At 51.8% G+C, this 17,630-nt stretch overlaps 2 protein-coding genes across 3 annotated transcripts in view; both read left to right on the top strand.

The window, feature by feature from the left end:
- Window positions 1-1,739: 1,739 nt before the first annotated feature.
- On the top strand, window positions 1,740-8,162 carry TMEM278 (transmembrane protein 278). The gene is made up of 2 exons (XM_074560359.1): window positions 1,740-2,711; window positions 6,555-8,162. Exons 1-2 carry the CDS (start codon window positions 2,442-2,444, stop codon window positions 6,822-6,824), a joined length of 540 nt encoding a protein of 179 aa, XP_074416460.1. The 5' UTR covers window positions 1,740-2,441; the 3' UTR covers window positions 6,825-8,162.
- A 1,595-nt stretch (window positions 8,163-9,757) lies between these two features.
- FHAD1 (forkhead associated phosphopeptide binding domain 1) overlaps window positions 9,758-17,630 on the top strand; it is a 28,175-nt gene continuing 20,302 nt past the window's right edge. Inside the window, exons 1-6 of one of the 2 annotated variants that reach the window (XM_074609445.1) lie at window positions 9,758-10,049; window positions 10,264-10,470; window positions 13,032-13,302; window positions 14,414-14,505; window positions 15,666-15,896; window positions 17,276-17,399. In XM_074609445.1, the coding sequence (XP_074465546.1) occupies window positions 9,954-10,049; window positions 10,264-10,470; window positions 13,032-13,302; window positions 14,414-14,505; window positions 15,666-15,896; window positions 17,276-17,399 (1,021 nt within the window). In that variant the 5' untranslated portion in view covers window positions 9,758-9,953. Of the gene's footprint in view, window positions 10,050-10,263; window positions 10,471-11,249; window positions 11,315-13,031; window positions 13,303-14,413; window positions 14,506-15,665; window positions 15,897-17,275; window positions 17,400-17,630 lie in introns of those variants that run through there. The other variant, XM_074609446.1, reaches the window with a different exon arrangement.

The following is a 17,630-nucleotide window of genomic DNA, read 5'->3' as shown; positions in this document are numbered from 1 at the left end:
GAAGGAAATAGGATTGTCAGAGCAGTATTCCACAGGGAAAATCAGCTTATCCTTGGCTCCTTCAACCCCTTCTATGCCGTTCTGTGCTTCTGGTTTCACTTCTGTCCGGTGAGGCAGGCTCAGGTGGTCCCGGGCTCCCTGTTGTGGCTGGGAAACTGGGGGGCTGGCTGTGGACGGTCCAGTACCAGAAACTCTTGGTGCATGCTGCCCAAAGCAAAGCAATTGCTTTCTGGACTTCACACTTCCCTACCCTGCTCTGTCCAGGGCTGCTGAACTCAATACAGACAGATGTTGACTTTAATCTGTGCTACAAATTAATGTTTTCTCTTATTTACCAGTATATTCCTTCTGGAACAAATCGGGATACAGGCTGCTGGCAGCGCTGTCAGTCTCAAAAGTTTATTTTTAAACTTCTTGCCCTCTCTTGGCACATCAACTTTTTTTTTTTTTTTTCTCCACTGAGACAGAACTCAGCAGAAAGAATAAATAATAACAAACGAAACAGATTAATTAAATTCAGTGTCACCTTCAGTGCTAGAGCTAGAGGAAATAAAATTACTCAAGAGAAATTGAGTTTAAGTCATTAGCACCAGAGGACCAGCGCAGCTCCCCCCTCTTTTGGGTGGAGAATGGGTCTCTAGCTCTGATGTTTTCTCCTTCCCCTGTTGCTCTCTGGGGTGAGAGGCTTTTCCCTCCAGCCAGGCACCACCAAACAATGAAACCTATCCAGTCCAACCGAACCCCACCATAGCCAGGGGAATAGCCACCGGTTACCCGTTTGGGATGAATCCCAGTTGAAACCAATGTTTAAGAAAAGTTACTCTTGTGTCACTTGGTAAATGAACAGGATTCTAGTGGAGATACCGCCTCCCGCTTTTATTTTCTCCTTCCCAAAGCATCATGAAGAAGGTAGAATTTTACATAAATAATAAACCTGCCACCACCGTTGCCACAGTTTGATCTGAAAAGTAAATAAGTAAGGCAGATAAACATACCAGAACACCCAACAACGGCAGGGGCACCCAAAATGTACAATTTTTAACAGAAGCATTTAATAAAGGAAAGCTAGCACTCGTCTGTGATTATTATAAAATCATTTTACATTTAGTATTGTGTGAACCTCGTTTTTCTGATAACCTTTTTCTAGGGCAGAATTATTCTGAGAGAAATAGCATCAAGCGGAACGCGGGACTCCTGGATTCTTTCCCTGACTTGTGCCGGAGATGAGCTGTGCCTTCTGGTAAGACCTGTGCTATCTCAGTTTCCTCTGGAGTTAAGGAAGTTTTCTCCCTCCTGCAATACTACGATCATGCATATATGAACGTATCTGAAAGGCTACATAAATGCATAGATATCGCTGAAATTCTTCGTTAATATTGATCATGAGGCAGATGAAATAATTGATAAATGCTTTGCCTTCACTACCAGAATTACAGTATGTTCTGCAAACAATAACAGCGATGACTGCAGAGAACAGATTTCTGAGGTATATGATGATTATTATCAATTTCTCTAAGGTTTTTTAATCTAGAGAGAAATGGTAGAAAATGAGTCAGAGGCAGAATAATTAAAACTGCAATGGGACCATCTTGACCTGGGAGTGTATGGTTTGAGCGTGGCTCTTGGTTGCTGTGTGCTAAATCACTTCAGCAGAGAGAGAGATGTAAAGGATTGGCTAGCGCAGAAAGCAGCTTCAGAATCTACCCTGTAAATAGAGCAGTGTTGCAAAGCTCAGACCCGGCTCAGAAAGGAAGACGCTGCTTGCTTCGAGTGCCTGTGAGTGCAGGCAGCGGAGAGCAGTGAAATCACACACTGCTCCAAGCTCTGCGAGGTGTGGGCAAGGACTTCTGCAAGGCAGAGAGTGGAGAAAAAACTGCTCTTCATTATCTTCACTGGTCACTTCATTTGGATGAGACACGAGGGGGAATATTTACCTGGGTACAGGGTGAAAATGATTTGAAGTCAAGGAACTGCCTGAAAGTGCCTAAGCCCGGTATTCTCAGCAACGAGCAGCGCTAGAAGGTGGAGGAGGATGCTAAAGCTAGGTGTTCTCTGGAACCAAGCAGCCTATCAAAGCTAAGACAGCAACTCTTTGGGACTTCTTGGGATCATAATTCTAGGAAGAACAACAACAAATTCAGAAGTACTATGGATTCAAAAGCAAAATAATTGCCAAACTTCCAGCAGCCACATCTACTTTGAAAGCCAGCTTGGGACACTGCTGGAAAACATTCTGAAAGGAAACAAACTGTGCTGGCCAGGGCCTGGGAGAGCAGGTGGCCAAAAGAGGGCTTTCCTTCCTTGCGCCATTATGGTCGCTGGTTAAGTGTTCTTGTCCGTGTGTGGAAGAGGCCTCTGCAAGTTACTTCCCAGGTCTATTGCCAAAAGCAAAGAAACCATTTTGAATAACAGTGTGAGTTGATTAGCAGCCTTCTTGAAGAATGTCTGGCCAGGACACTGAGGACTTTGGAGCAGACAACCTCTCGGAGAAGTCTCGGATGATTCCTAGCCTCCCGCCATATGACATGAATGACCAGCTCCTTCCCAGGGAACCGCGGAGTGCCTGGTGCTGCTTGGCATGGACCCTGGTGGTAGTCACCATGAACTCCTTGGTCTTTTTCGTTAATTTGCTCCTGATGTTTGTTATCTTCACCGTTGTCCTGCTTCCTACCATTGTGGTGGTTTACTTTGGCTTCCAATGCCACTCTCGGGTAAGTAAGCCTTGCTCCACTTGGCTATTAAGAGCCACCTCTAAGGCAGGGCCATCCATAAGGGGTTTATTTTAGAACAGTGGCTGTAAAGGAAAGGCTAGACTCCCTGAGGTTTGGGTTTGTTTTCCTAAGGGGTGTGTATGCGTATGGATTTTCTCCGGGGCAGGTATAGACTGGGCTGACAAGAGCAGGTTTATGGCGGTTCATGTGGAGCCGCAGGCTCCTGGTTGTAGAAGGGAACGGTCTCTGCTTGGTGACACAGCTGTCAGCGAGGCTGGCATGTGCATTTGTCCGGGGAAGTACAGGCTTTACGGTTTCTGGTCTAATTGTCTTAAAGTAGTTGGTTGGCACCCCTAGGTTGTGTCAGTAGACAGAAAGGCTCTCACGGGAGAGACAGAACACTGACAAGCTGCCTGTGACTGCTCAGCTCCTCGGGGACTGAGACAGCATGGGACCCCTTGGTCCGACCCCGGTGCACTGCACTTTGTACAGTTGTTTAAGTGTAATGTGATCAGGCATAAATCTATAGTATTTCACAACAAGCTTGGATGAGATGCCAATCTTGTGGGCACATCTGAATGCTGTCAGGAATGAGAGACAGACATTTTTACCCTGCTTTTCTTCCAGTATTGTGGGAAATGGAAGCTTGATTGGGCAATGAAGTTGTATTCCCATGAAAATAACAAGTAGCTGTGACAGGTCAGGTGAATACACACCCTGGCTGACAGAGTTGCTGTTTGCATTTTAATGCCACAATATTTCTCTCTCTTTCTGTGACCTCTGTTACTGAGAGCTGCCAACCCCAACTCTGTAATTCACCCAGGTCCTACATGGGCTCTGATAAGGTTTGTTACTTTCCACTTAAGTAAGCCTTCTGCAGCGTGTCGTATTTCATCTGCCTAATGACTACTGATAGAACTAGTAAAGTCTAACAGAATATATAATCCCCTTATGCCAACCTGACATTCAGATGTGTTCCCAAATGTGCCGTACGGTTTCTTGCACCAACAAATGAGCCTGCTTTGTCAGGAAAGGCTCTGGCTGTGTGCATGTTTCTTCCAGTTGGTTGCTGTCCTCTGGATTTTATTAGTTCATTACTTATAAATTTCGCTTTGGTATATTTCTATAAATATGTTTGGAATCACTTGACTAAGTGTGGATGTGAAAAAGCAGTTCTCCTGTTTTCCTCGCAGGCAGTGACTGTTGGAGCAGCTCAATATGACTTCTCTTGCTGATTATCCTGAGTTAGAAGAGCTCTTTTACTTCCTTCTTCAGGGGAAAAAACACGCCCAGCAGGGACAATGGACTCAAAATATTGGTCTCCCCATCGCACAGAATTGAACTAAAGGGAAGATTATTTAAATCTTCTCAAACTGATGCATTTGCCAGAGAAATATTGAAAGAAGAAAGCTTTTCCCCTTCCTTTTAATGGAACCTGTGCATCCTATTTAATCGCCCAAGTCCTTGGGACCTCTGTCTGAGTGAGCGGATCCTAGCATGGGTGGTAGGAAAGGGTCCAACCAAGCAGCAGGGTCAGCCATTTGCCCAGTTTAACCCAGTAAGGCTCTGCTGACTTTTGTGGAGCTGTGCATGGGCGTAGCTGTGGAGGTCTCACTGCACAGGGACGGAGGAGACACCCTTCCTGCCTAGCTGATGTGTGAAATCACGTTTCCCAGGTGTGTAAACTGTCACTGGGCTCTGGGAGAGCTGCTGCCGTGTCAGTGCTTTTAGCACCAGTGATATTTACCCTGAGGAGCTGTGAATGCGTGGCAAAGGTGTTCGTTCTGTAGGTGGAATCTTAGTTTGCTTATTTGAGGCCCCTTAAACCCTGGGACACCACAGCACGCGAAGACATACTGTTGGCTTACAGGCATTTATGGCTTTGGGGGATGTGCTGTAACTTTCCAATAAAGCCATTGTATTGTGTTATCCAGCTGATGTCCCAGCAACACGAGCTGTCACCCCACAGCTCCCCATCTCAAAGCTCCCGGACAAAGGGACTGTGTTACTGTTGTTTTCTCGGTACTGATGTATTTGCTGGTCTGAGAAGTTTGGCTTTGATTTTTATTGCCCTGAAATGACGACAACTCATAGTTGCTGTTATTGAAAAGCTTTTCCTGGTCCTGCCAACTAATGAACGGGGAGACATCTGTCATGCTAATTGTTTCGTAAGGCAGACACAAGTGCTGGTTGGAGTGAAGCATAATTCGTAGAGAAATCATGTACCTCTGGGCCAGGAAATTCCCGCTGCGTCTCTGACGCCTTTTGGAAATGTTTTAGTATGGGATGTAAATGTGTGTGTTGCCCAACGGGATAAAGTGGGAGGCTCTGGAGAGCCTACAGAGAACAAAAGTGGCTCAGAGGAGGTCCTGATGTACCTGGATAGTCGTGCAACCCTTCTTCATTGTGGGTTCCAACACTTGCCTTTTACAGTCCATAGCTGTTAGGATTTTCGTATACAAAAGGGCATGTGCGTAGAATGACTTTTGTTTTATTGAAGAGTAACACTAGAAATAACCTAATAAACTCTCACTGGGAGAAAGTGCAGTGTGGGCCTTGGTAAAATGCTGGTCTGTCTCCACAAGTGCAATGAGGACTCTGTGAGACATGAGGCTTTTTAGGGTAGATTTAAAATGAGATTGCCTGTAAAGCCCTTAAATAATTTTTTCCTATGATCTGAAACCGGTCCTTGGAAGTCATAAATATGAGCTTCAAATTGAACCCAAAATGGGAAAAAGTATGAGGACTGACTCCTGGAATTACCCCTTCCAGCTTCACTCTGCTCGACCTTCACCTCCCAAAACCTCAAGTCCTCCTGTGCACACCCCGTGCTCTCCAGTCAAAGGCTTCGAGGAGATGCAAAAGGTTTTCGAGTACACTCAAGTAGATCAGAAGTGAAAGCAGCCCTGTTGCTGTTAGCTGTAAGGAGTCTTTCAACACAGACTTTAATAGGCATAGAGAGGGATTGCGGCAGTATGGCTTCACAAGAGCAGTCCTTTTTCTTTGGGCTACTGCTTTTCAATGCCTTCCTAGTAGCCAGAGGCCGATTTCTGCGCTGCAGATCCATTAGATGGCTTTTATTCTTTTTTTAAAGTATGATGGGTTGTGTTTCTTGTACTGCTGAAAGAATATGGCAAAAGGAAAGGCAGCTAGGGGACGTGGGGGTTGCCTATAGCATTTGTTAATGCAGGAGAACTGAGTGGCTTGACTCAGATCTGCTGCTGCCAGGACGAAGGGAGAGCTTTCAATGCCACTCGGTGAGGACCAGTTAGTGTGCTGGATGCTTTGAGCCACATGGGGCTGAGGGGTTTTGCTGGCAGATCTTGCAGTGGGGAGGTAGAAATGAGTACAGCGTGTACAGAGAAAAGAGAACACAAAGGGGTCTGTTCCAGGGCAGGAGTCTGGAGAGTCTCCAGCCAGCTGGTAGCTATGGAATGACCAACCTCTGTCTGCAGAATCGAACGTCTTGCTGTATTTTAGTTATTTTGTTATAATTTCCAGCATGTTGTGCCACCCACACTGATGTAGCAGCAATCGGCCTTTTTATTTAGTTTCTGCCTGTCAAATGTGAAGCTGTGCTGTTCTGATGACTTAACAAAGACTAGCGTTTCCTACTTCAGCATCAGTGTGCAGTGCTCGCTTATCGCAGTGAGGCTGGAATAATTGAAAGCTTGATTAAAATGAGTTGTTAGTCACATAGTGTGGCCTGAAGGTTGCTGGGCTCAGCTCGGAGAGAGGGAAGAGGGGTGTTTTTCTGTGCAAGCGCTAGAAACTTAAGGGAACTTTGGTCACCACTCCCACCCACCACCAGGTCTGTGACAAACTTCGTCTCTCTTCCCACAGGTGCTGCACTCAGCTGCCCGCTACTGCAGAAGCATCTTGGATGACAACAGTTCTTCTGCCCTCATTATCCTTGGCTTCGTCATCATGTCCCCTCTCATTGTGGTGGCCATGGCTATCTACTGCAGCCTGGCAAGGCGTCTCCACCTCTTCATGTGCTTCCAGCCGTACAGCAGGGCTGTGTACAAGGGCGTGAAGTGGCGCTGGTACGAGGAGGGAGGCCTGTGCAGCTGTGTCAAGGGGTGGAACACTCAAGTCAAGGCCTGGGTGTGAGTTTGCAGCACCAGAGGCCCTGCCCTAGCCAGCACCTGCTTCTCCCTGCCCTGTCCATCCCCACCGTCACCGTTACCTCCCAGAATCACCATCCTGACGCGTCTGCTGAGGAAGGCTGTGTAGCACTTAGATGTGAGAGAAACGGAGGTCCATTAATGAGCCAGCTCCTACAGCTTTGTCTAAGAGGGTAGGATTCTGCCCACCATGGGTGAAATACAGGAAAAAAAACCAAGTCCTTGACGGTAAAGACAATGTTCAGCCCTGAAAAAAAGAGGGATTCTTCCCAGTGCCTGCGGCATTCAGAACACAGCACTGTTTGCAGTCTTGGCAGCATGTTCTGCCTCAGCTGGGACATAGAGTACGTGTGTACAGGATTGAACAGTGGCGAGAGCGGCTGCTGACTTTGCTGCACACCTCGGAGAGGTCTCCTTGGGAAAGGCAGCCTTTGAAGCATCCAGCCAAGGGGAAGCAACTGCGGTTTTCCCATGCGTTGGACTGCCAACGCTCCTAACCTCTTGCGGAGGTGTCTGTGGGTCACTGCCTCTGTGATGTTTGGGTTCTGCCACTTTCCTACGCATCAGATATTTTTCCCCCACTTGGCAATCCCTCTTCCCATGTCTATAGCAGTGCTTATGCTCCTTTCACCGTTCCTCAGTCAGGTCACTGGGGTGGCTGTGGAAACAAATGCTGATGGTTGGGTTTCTTCCCTGCCAGCTGCTGATCTGAAATATGCACGCCTGGTAACGGCTGATGGTTATTAACCAGCAAATAGCTCCTTGTCCGATATGCTGTGCTCAGGTTTTGTCTGGGGCTAAACCTGGCTGAGGGTTCGGGTCAGTTTTAGGATTCCTGGCAGGAGGAGCTGAAGACTCATGGTGGCTGCTGAGTACTACAAGTTCTCCCTGATCAGGGCTAAGAGCTTATGCCTGTGAGGAACAGTGTATAATGCCTTGTTTTGAGGGTCACAGATACCTCCCGTGATCCTGCAGGACTCCCACTGGGCCTGAACTGATGCTTAGCAAAGTCAGCTGGATCTCCCTTGTGATTTCAGTGATCTTGGAAGTAATACCCTGGATTCCTCTGTCATATGATGTGCCATAAATTGCAACTGGGAGAAAAGCACAGTGTATGTGAAAGGTATGGCGGGTAGGGAAAAGCATGAGCTTGATGCATGATCCTTTTAAAATCCCTGTGGGTCTCTGTAGTGTCTAGTTAGTGGGGTCTGTGTGCTGCTGATCACTGCAAGCTCTGTACTCCCGCTGCCTGTTGTTCCCCTGCCTCCCAAATATAACTATTTCAAGTGTTATGTATAAATAAAATCATGCCAAATCTCCACTGAGGGAGCGTCTCTCTGCTCTGTCTCAAAACACTGTCTGCATCAGAAACAGCCATGTGGTGCCCATTGTACCACAGGACTTACACTTACGTGTCTGGGGGTGGCATCTGGGTCCTGCCAAGCACCAGAGCAGCCTTGGGAAAAACAGGAAACCTTTATTTGCAGGGTATTTGTAGATGGGCAATTAATTTTTGAGGCAAAGCGCTGTGATTTGGTGGGCGTGCATCCACACGGTTGGGCCAAGAAGGGCAGGGAACTGCTGGAGAGGGGACAGCAAAGGGCTACCAAGATGCTGAGGGGACTGGAACACCTCTCTGATGAAGGAAGGCTGAGGGATTTGGGTCTCTTCAGTCTGGAAAAAAGAGGACTGAGGGGGGAGCTTATCAACGCTTATAAATACTGAAAGGGTGAGTGTGAGGAGGATGGGGCCAGGCTCTTTTCAGTGGTGCCCAGCACAGGACAAGGGGTAACGGGCACAAACGTGACCATGGGAAGTTCCATCTCAACAGGAGGAGGAACTTCTTTGCTGTGAGGGTGGCAGAGCCCTGGCACAGGCTGCCCAGAGAGGTGGGGGAGTCTCCGTCTCTGGAGACATTCCAACCCCACCTGGACGCGTTCCTGTGCCACCTGCTGTGGGTGACCCTGCTCTGGCAGGGGGTGGGACGGGGTGATCTCCAGAGGTGCCTTCCAACCCCTGCCATTCTGTGATTCTGTGGCTGGTGACTTGCAGCCCCGTGGGGCTGTAGCCGCTCTGGGGCAGGATGCCCGCTTCTGTGTCCGTGTGCCGGCGAGCTCAGCTGCAGGGCGGATTTGTGCTCTGCTGCTACGTCTTTCAGCCAGATGACGTGGGAATTTCTCACCTGTGGGAGCAGAACTGGCCCAGAAAGCGATCGCGGGGTTTGCTGTTGAAAAAAAATGCACAGTTTAGGCTCATTTCCAGCAGGCCTGGGCTGCTCTTCAAAAGGATTATGGTTGTGTTGTGTATGTCACAGCACTGGGGTTGAGGGAAACGCAGTGGTTTGGGGTATTTTAGGGCTGCCGCGCGTCCCTCCTTCCCAAATCCCATTGCAGGGGGGATGCATGCTGGTGCTTGACCTGTGCCCAGGTCACCAACCAGTCAGCGGAGCCACAATTGCTCTGGGAAAATGCATTAAAAGAAGTTGGAAAGCAATGTGGGAAAGGCATGGGAATTATCACAGTGTGATGGTGCGTTATTTTCCCTTTTTCTGCTGAAAAAGGTTGTGTGGCAGCGTGGGATGAAGGCACGTTGGCGGAGAAGTGTCCCCATCACCAGGCGGCAATGTTTAGCCACTTGCCTGAGGTTGCCAGACCTGTTTGTGCGTGCACGGTATTAAATAGAAAATAAGTAAAACAGGGGAAAAAATGTTCACTGGCAGCTTGCACGGCCCCTCTGGAGTTTTTGGAGATGTGGGGACGTGTTGCTGCGTGTGTCACCCGCTGGCAAGGAGAGCTGCGGCCGGCGCGGAGCTGTGTAGTGCTGCTGGGCTGGTTGCTTGGTAAAAGGAGAAGAAAAAAAAAGAAAGGAAAACAAAGGGAGAAATGCAGCCAGGAGGGCAGCAGCTCCGGCGCCGCCGGTGTTTCCAAGGCTACTGCGAGGCTGCGGCCGCGCCGCCGGCCACGGCAGAGCCACAGTTGGGTTGAGTTTGTAGAATTTCGACTGCAAGAGTCGGTCAAGACGTTTTGGGCTCAGTTGCGCGGGTTGGATGGGGGGTGGCTAAATGAGGAGTTTGGTTTTTTTTTAACGCGAGCCTTGCAGGTGAAGGGGCCGGGCAATGCGAGCCTTTCTAAAGAGTTCGGAGGGGTGTTTTCAGCTGAAACTGCACACCACGACGATAGGCAGGCACCCAGGGGCCGACATAGTCCTGCAGGTAGGGGGCGAGGAATCCGACCCTCGTAAGATGGGTGGTGGTTTGGGTGCAGGGGGGAGGATGCGCTGGGGTCCTCCCTGCGAAACGCAGGGGCTCCCAATGTACTTTCACCCAGGTTTGCAGCAAGGAGAAGGAGGGGTTGGCAAATAATGAGCAAAATCTTGAGCTGCTTTCTAGCAGGTTTCCCTGCTCGCCTGTTGATCGCCCGCGCTAGTCCACAGGTGTAGCTGATCATCACGCAGCCCTTGAATTCACCCCCTCGGACAACAGCTTCATCCTTCAGGACTTCAACTCCCTCCATGGCACCTTTGTCAATGGCTGTCAGGTCCAAAACGCGGCCGTGAAAGTGAGTCCGGGGGATATCCTGCGCTTCGGCGCGGGGGGAGCATCCTTCCAGCTGGTGGTGGATGGGACGGCCCGGGTAAGGATGGGTGCTGCTGCCCAGGGAAGGGTGGATGGGGCTCCCCAGGGAACGGTACCCAGGGAAGGAAGGGGTGCTGCTCCCGAGGGAAGGGTGGATGGAGCTCCCCAGTTAACGGTGAGTGCTGCTCCCCAGCAGCAGCAGTGGGTGCTGCTCTCCAGGGAAGGCTGGAGGGGACTCCCCAGGGAAGGGTGCCCAGGGAAAGATGGATGGAGCTTCCCAGAGAAGGGTGGATGGGGCTCCCCAGTTAAGAGTGGGTGCTGCTCTCCGGGGAAGGGTGGGTGCCACTGCCCAGGGAAGGATGCCCAGGGAAAGGTGGGGTGCTGCTCCCCAGGTAAATGTGGAGGGGACTCCCCAGGGAAGGGTGCCCAGGGAAGGATGGGTGCTGCTCCCCAGGGAAGGGAGGATGGGGCTCCCCAGTTAATGGTGAGTGCTGCTTCCCAGTTTAGAGTGGATGGCGCTCCCCAGTTAAGAGCGGGTGCTACTGCCCAGGGAAGGGTGCCCAGGGAAAGGTGGGGAGCTGCTCCCCAGGTAAGGGTGTGTTGGACTCCCCAGGAGAAGGATGGGGTGCTGCTCCCCAAGGAAGGGTGCCCAGGTAGGGATGGGGTGCTGCTGCCCAGGGAAGGGTGGATGGGGCTCCCCAGTTAAGGGTGGGCGCTGCTGCCCAAGGAAGGCCCCTGGAGCAGGACCAGGCTGCCAGGCTGGTCTGGGAGATCCTCGGGAAAGGATCGGTGGGTGGAATGAAAGGCTTGAGCTCCCTCTGCTGAAGAAAGTCGGGCAGTTCAGTAGGGAAAAGGAAAAGCACGGGTCGGGTTTCCCAACAGGGAGTTGCACGTGAGCTAAGGTAGGGCTGAAAAATGTCCTTTTTCTCTATTTGCGTTTTATGTTTCCTCGAAAGCTACCGACTAAGGGAGAAGCTGGGGGTTGGATCAAACCTCGAGGGAAGTAAAAGGCGCTTTGCTTGGCCACGGCATGCGGAGCTGGAGACACCGCGGTGCTCGGCGCAGCACGGCCGGGGCAGCACCGCTGGCTTTGGGGGGTGGGAGAAACCCAAAGCCATTGTAAACTGGGAAAGGATGTGGTGGAACATCATGGCAGTCTCCCATCTCTGTGAAAAAAAACTGTTCAGGGTTGGTTTTGGAGGTCATTGACCTTTTGAGTTACTATATAGGTAAGGATTGATAAATTCTGGTATTGTTTGTATTATTTGGCTCTTGAGGTATTCTAGAAAGCACAGTCTGAGAGAGAATCCTGGAAACGTGTGTGTTGTGTGCCTGGTAGCGGGAGTTGCAGAGCCTGGTCTCCTAGCAGGGCCCGTGTCCAAATAAAACTTTGTTGGAATCAGCCTGTTCATGCACCCAGATACTGGGTTCGGAGCTCTCGGCAAGAATCCTGGTGGAGCAAGCTGACCTGCTGAAGCCAAAGGTGTCCAGAAAGTCTTGGCCGAGAGAAATTAAAAAAAAAAAAAAGCCCAGCTGCACATTGAAGCCGGGCCAGGTGGGGTGCCAGTGCCCCTTATGTAAATTAGTTGTTGCTGGAACCTTCAGCATTTTAATTTCCAAAAGTATTTGTGTAGGATGCAGGCAGAAAGCCGTGTTGTGCGGTGACACAGAGGAAGCCCGGCGGGTGCCGCTTCGTTGCTCTGGGCTCTGTGATCTTCGTATGGTGGAAGAGCTTTGAAGCCCGACCCTGCTGACCGCAGAGAGTAAATCACCTCTGCCTCGCACCCTGGGAAGTGCTTCTGGCGTCTAACCTAGGGAGGTCTCGCTCGTTTTCAGTAGTATCAGAGGAACATGTGGTGAAGAGGAGCACCACCCAGGTAGTGTCTCAGAGCCCAGGACAAGCGCTCGGAAAGGCACGGCCTGATGCTGTGGTGGAATCCAGTCCTCAGCAAGCGCCCAGGGCAGCGTCACGAGCCAAAGCGACGGGGCTCAAATGTGCTCTGGGAGAAGGCGAGGTGCCAGAGAAGCTGGGGACGTGCCCTGGGGTCTCGGGCTCTCTTTCAGGGAGATGGCAGGAGCTCCAAGGCCATGTTGGCAGATGTTTAGTTCAGCCCATGTAACTGAGGGCTACGCCTAAACAAACGTCCAAGACCTTAATGGTGGCTTGTCTCTAGCTCTGCTTCTGAGGAGAACAGCAGATAGTGTCCTAATGACACGTCTGGTGGGCCCAGCGTGAGGTCTGATGGATGCGATGGGAAGCCGGGAGTGCAGTGAGAGGCTTTGGGACAGTGTGGCGCATGGGGGATACGAGAGGGCAGGAGCGCTTGTGTGTGAGCCAGGGCTTTGTGATGTGGCAAACGAAATGCAGAATGAGGGCGGTCAAATCTCGAGAGAGAGGGAAGAGCTCAAATTGCAGCAAACCCCAAGAATTGCTTTCCATTTCAGCAAAGCATTTGGGCCTCCTGATTAAAATCTGATACTTGGGAATGGAAATGGGAAAGGACTAAAATTCAGCTTCCCCTCAGATCTGTGCCTGGGTTGCGTACGACGTTAATCACACACATCAAGGGCTAAGAACCTTCCTAAAATGGTGCTAATAATGTGATTTTTCCACCACAGATGTCCTATTCCCCTGTGAAACGTCTCATGGCATGGACCGGGCAGCTCCAGGTGGTTGCAGAGCCCAAACCCTCGACTCCGGCATCTCCTCCCCACCTCCCCTCCCTGCAGTGGCAGCATCCCCCCAGCTCCCCAGGCCAGTGGGCTACCAGAGCTGCTGGCCACGTACCTCATCCGCCCCCACGGAAGCGACCCCTAAGTGCCTGGGCTGGGAGCGTGGCCACCACCATCCCTCCGGATGCTTTCAGTAGGAGCTCCGCGGTGAGGACAGGTACTCCCTGGTGCCAGCCCTGGTGGCCCGTAGCCTGGTGTCCTCTCTGAGCATCGTAGCATTGAGTGGTGTGGATCCGAGCAGAGAAGTGATGGGCCTTGGCAGCAGCCAGGTGTGGGTCCTTGTCCAGTGGAGCTAATGGGAGACCCTGCGTGGTCCTCGGTGGCATTTGGGTTACTTAAGAAATGGGCTGTGACATCCGAAGGGGAATGCCATTGCCCTCCTAGCTGAGAGTGACTTTTCCTCTTCCTTTTTACTTGTGTGTGATCGGGAAGGGTGATGACTAACTTTGTCTGTACCGGTGACTCATGCACCTATTCCTGTCTCCTGGTTGAAGTGGTGTCTTTTTCTCCTTTGAAGCACAATTAGTGGCTGCCTTGAGGAACTTTAAACTAGGTCCATAGCTGATATGCTTCTAAAAATACAGTATGCAGTGGCGGTGGAGCAGAGGCAAGGCTTTGGGGGAGTAGTACAGCTGGAGAATGAGACTTTTGCCATGAATGTAGCTTTTTGTGGCCTGATATACAAGCCAGTTGTTTTCCTGGTTTGGGTTTGGGTCGTTTGAACAGTCATAATTAACACAAAGTCAATAGTGAAGTGCCAAAGAATAGCAGAGACAGTACCGTGCAGTCCCAGCAGCACATAAGGATGTGTGGACGGGCAGAACGTGAAATTGCAGTGAAGGTAAAGGGAGGGATGCACACGCTTCAAGTGAGCACATATTCATCTGATTTGGGGCAAACAGGGCCCAAAGGATCCACAAATGCTGACTGTGACGAGCGTAGCTATTCACACGTGGGAAGCCAGCAAAGCACAGCTTCTTCTGTGGGGCCGAGCAATGCTGAAAACTCAGAGGAGCCTTTGTCCACTGCCCTTGAGGCTTCTTTGGTTCCCAGAGGTCTGTTATTGCTCTTGGGTGTGCAGACTGGTGTCTTTTTAGTGCCAAATTATTGGTTTCTCTTCTGGTTTTGAATGGAACTCATAGACTGGAAAGTAGCTGCTGCCTTAGAGCACATTTGAGCCAAGTGAGAGGGATGCCGCGAGAAGCGTTACTGCTGCCGGCAACCAGTTCCCATCCTGACATTTGGCTGTGGTGTTTGCTTCCTTCCAGTCTTGACCAGCATCTCAGGTGACGGTGTGAGCGGTGCCGGGGGAGCCCCTTCGCCAGGGACTCAAGACGCAGATTTCCTCCCACAGGAGAAGGTGATGCTGGGGAAGGTGTGAGGGACGCCATCCCTGTCCTGCTCCAGGGTTGTGTGTCCAACCGCGTGTCCCAGCAGAGTGCAGGGACTGGCACCAAAGAGGGCTGTTCCCATGGATGGGGACTGCTGGGTGGATGGAGAAAGTGGGCATGGTGGGACATGGGAAGCCAGGGCAAGTATGTTCGAGTGGTCATAGAATCACAGAATGGTTTGGGTTGGAAGGGACCTTAAAGCCCATCTCATTCCAACCCCCTGCCCTGGGCAGGGACACCTCCCACCAGCCCAGGTTGCTCCAAGCCCCGTCCAACCTGGCCTTGAACCCCTCCAGGGATGGGGCAGCCACAGCTTCTCTGGGCAACCTGGGCCAGGGGCTCACCACCCTCACAGGAAAGAATTTCTTCCTGATAATCTCATCTAAATCTCCCCTCTTTCAGTTTAAAACCATTCCCCCTCGTCCCATGGCTCCCCTCCCTGCTCCAGAGTCCCTCCCCAGCTTTCCTGGAGCCCCTTTAGGGACTGGAAGGGGCTCCAAGGTCTCCCCGGAGCCTTCTCCTCTCCAGGCTGAACCCCCCCAGCTCTCTCAGCCTGTCCTCACAGCAGAGGGGCTCCAGCCGTTTGATCATCTCCGTGGCCCCCTCCGGCCCCACTCCAACAGCTCCGTGTCCTTCTGCTGTTGGTGCCCCAGAGCTGGAGGCAGCACTGCAGGGGGGTCTCACAGAGCAGAGCAGAGGGGCAGAATCCCCCCCTCGCCCTGCTGCCCACGCTGCTGGGGATGCAGCCCAGTGGGTGGGGGGTTTCTGAGTTGTGAGTGCACGTTGCCGGCTCATGTCGAGCTTCTCATCCACCAGCACTCCCAAGTCCTTCTCCTCAGGGCTGCTCTACAGCCATTCTCTCCCCAGCCTGGATTTCTGCTTGGGATTGCCCCAACCCATGTGCTGGACCTTGCCCTTGGCCTGGTTGAACTTCATGGGGTTTGCATGGTCCCACCTCTCCAGCCTGTCCAGGTCCCTCTGGATGGCATCCCTTCCCCTCCAGCATGTCGACTGCTCCACACAGCTTGGTGGTGTTGGTTGGTGGCCATGGGTCGGTACCCCTTGGAGCAGGCAGCCTGGCGTCTCTGTAGAGGGAGAGTGACACATGGCACCCGTAATCTGCCCGCAGGGTGAGAAGGTCCTGCAACTGGAGAAGGAAATCGGTGGCCTCTCTGGTATGGAGACAGAATCAAAGCAGAAAGATGCGATGATAAGAGACCTGCAGGATGAGATCGCAGCGATGGCAAAGACCCTGGCTCAGGCGGCGGCAAGGAACGAGGTAGAGCTGACCCAGAAGCTGCTGACCTTCGACCGAGAGCTGGGGGCCAAAACGGAGGAGATCAGAGCCTTGAGGGAACAGGTACTGAATGCTTCCGTAGGCACCAAGCAGGGAAAATACCTCTCTGATACAGACGCGTTGTGAGTTTAACAGCCAGTTTTCAGGAGGAGAAGGTCTGGGAACTAAGGGAATTGAAGGAGATGTGGGTTTTCTGGTTGTATTTTGCACACCTGCGTGCTTTCGGTGCAAGTTTCCCTTAAAGAAGCTGGGACTGAATTGTGCCACGTATGTGGTAGGATCTGTAATGCTGCAGTGGGGAGGGAGACAGGAGCTTAACCAGCCTTTGGTGGGGCAGAGGCACATGCCACTGCCATGGACGGGACAGCAGGACCCCTGACTGGCCCCTCTTGCCGCAGGAACGGGCTGCGGGATCGCGTTGGCCGGGGCAATGCCTGTCCCGAAGGCAGCGCAGCCCATTGGCGCCCTGGTTAGAGGAGAGAGGGCTTTATAATTGTCGTGTCCAGCGATACGTCAATAGCATGCACCTACCTTTTATGAAAACTCAGAAAAAGTCCTGGAGGGATGGTGATGGAGTCCCCCGGAGTGTCTCCAGCCCGGGGAAAGGGTCAATCCGAGGTGTCAGTCTCACGGGTGGGCACCTGGGCATCTTGGCCAGCCCATCCCGGCCGCGTCCTGCCCTCCCATCTAATACCGGGTGCGTAGGAGGCGGTGAAATGCTTTGTGCTTGTCCTGACTGTCTGTCATGAAGAGCAGCTTTTGATGAGCGGGTTCCTGCTGGGCAAAAGGCAATATAACTTCGGGGCGCTGTCAGCATCGCTGCTGTCGCTGCGCCGAGAGGAGATGACATGCGGTGCCTCCCTTCCCAGCGGCTTCCCTTCTTCTGACAAAAGCCTCTTCCACCTCTGGCTTCGCTCTTCTGTACCCTCCAGTAAATGCTGTGTGTAACCAGCCGTTGGAGCAGCGGAAAGCGTGGTGGTGCTGTCTGCACGGCGCTGATGTGCCGGAGTGGATGGTACAGACTGTTCCCCACTCCCCGTTTCCAGTAGGGACTGTAAGAGCTGCCTTTGCAGCAGAAATGTGAACAGGAGTTATTAGCGGCGCCAGATCTGCGTTTGTGAGTAATAACTCCGTGTGCCTTCAGGAGGTGATAAATCTGCCGGTGTTTCTGCCTGCTACCACGTTAGCGGCGTCACCCAGCCCCAGCCATCTGGCATGGGAGACTTCTTCCTGCCTTTTATATTAGGATTTGAGTGTGAATGGCCAAAATGAAATTAAGGTCATGCTATGCAAAGCAATGAGTGCTGAGTTAGCCAAAGGATGCCAAGGAGTGACCCCATCAGAGCGTGACCTGGAGGCGCTGGATTTCCCTCTCCAAAGGGGTCTGTAATGAAGTTAATAAGTGATCCGGGGAGGAACGCGAGCAAATCTGTGTTTTGCAGGTCAGCAGCCTGCAGAAAGGCTCGAGCCAGGTTTTCTGCCATTCCCTCTACGAGAGAGACCTGGAGATCGGGAGGCTGCGGAAAGAAAGCGAGAAGGTGAAGAGGGAGCACGCGTTGGCTGCAGGTGGTGTATCCCTGGAGCTCTGCGTAGGGGCATGAAGTAGTCTGGGGCTGGCTCATGGTGATGAGTGAGCGTTGGGAAACCTGTCCGGGCAACAAATGGTGTGTAGCGGCAGTTTGTAGAAATTGCCCTACCCCTGTTTCTGCCTCCTGAAGCTCTGTGGGAGTTGCAGGCAGTGTCTGACCTGATGGGAGTGGGACGATGTGGGGGTGGAAGGCAGGGAGTGATGGGATG

Source organism: Larus michahellis, chromosome 16 (assembly GCF_964199755.1).
Source record: "Larus michahellis chromosome 16, bLarMic1.1, whole genome shotgun sequence".
Lineage (NCBI taxonomy): Eukaryota > Metazoa > Chordata > Aves > Charadriiformes > Laridae > Larus > Larus michahellis.
This window is presented reverse-complemented; position numbering and strand designations above follow the sequence as displayed.

What these genes read in the sequence shown, in the direction of transcription:
- TMEM278 (XM_074560359.1), top strand. Translation starts at nt 2,442, where the DNA reads ATGTCTGGCCAGGACACTGAGGACTTTGGAGCAGACAACCTCTCGGAG. An exon ending in GCTTCCAATGCCACTCTCGG is followed by an intron (nt 2,712 to 6,554) that starts GTAAGTAAGCCT and finishes CTCTTCCCACAG; the next exon opens with GTGCTGCACTCAGCTGCCCG.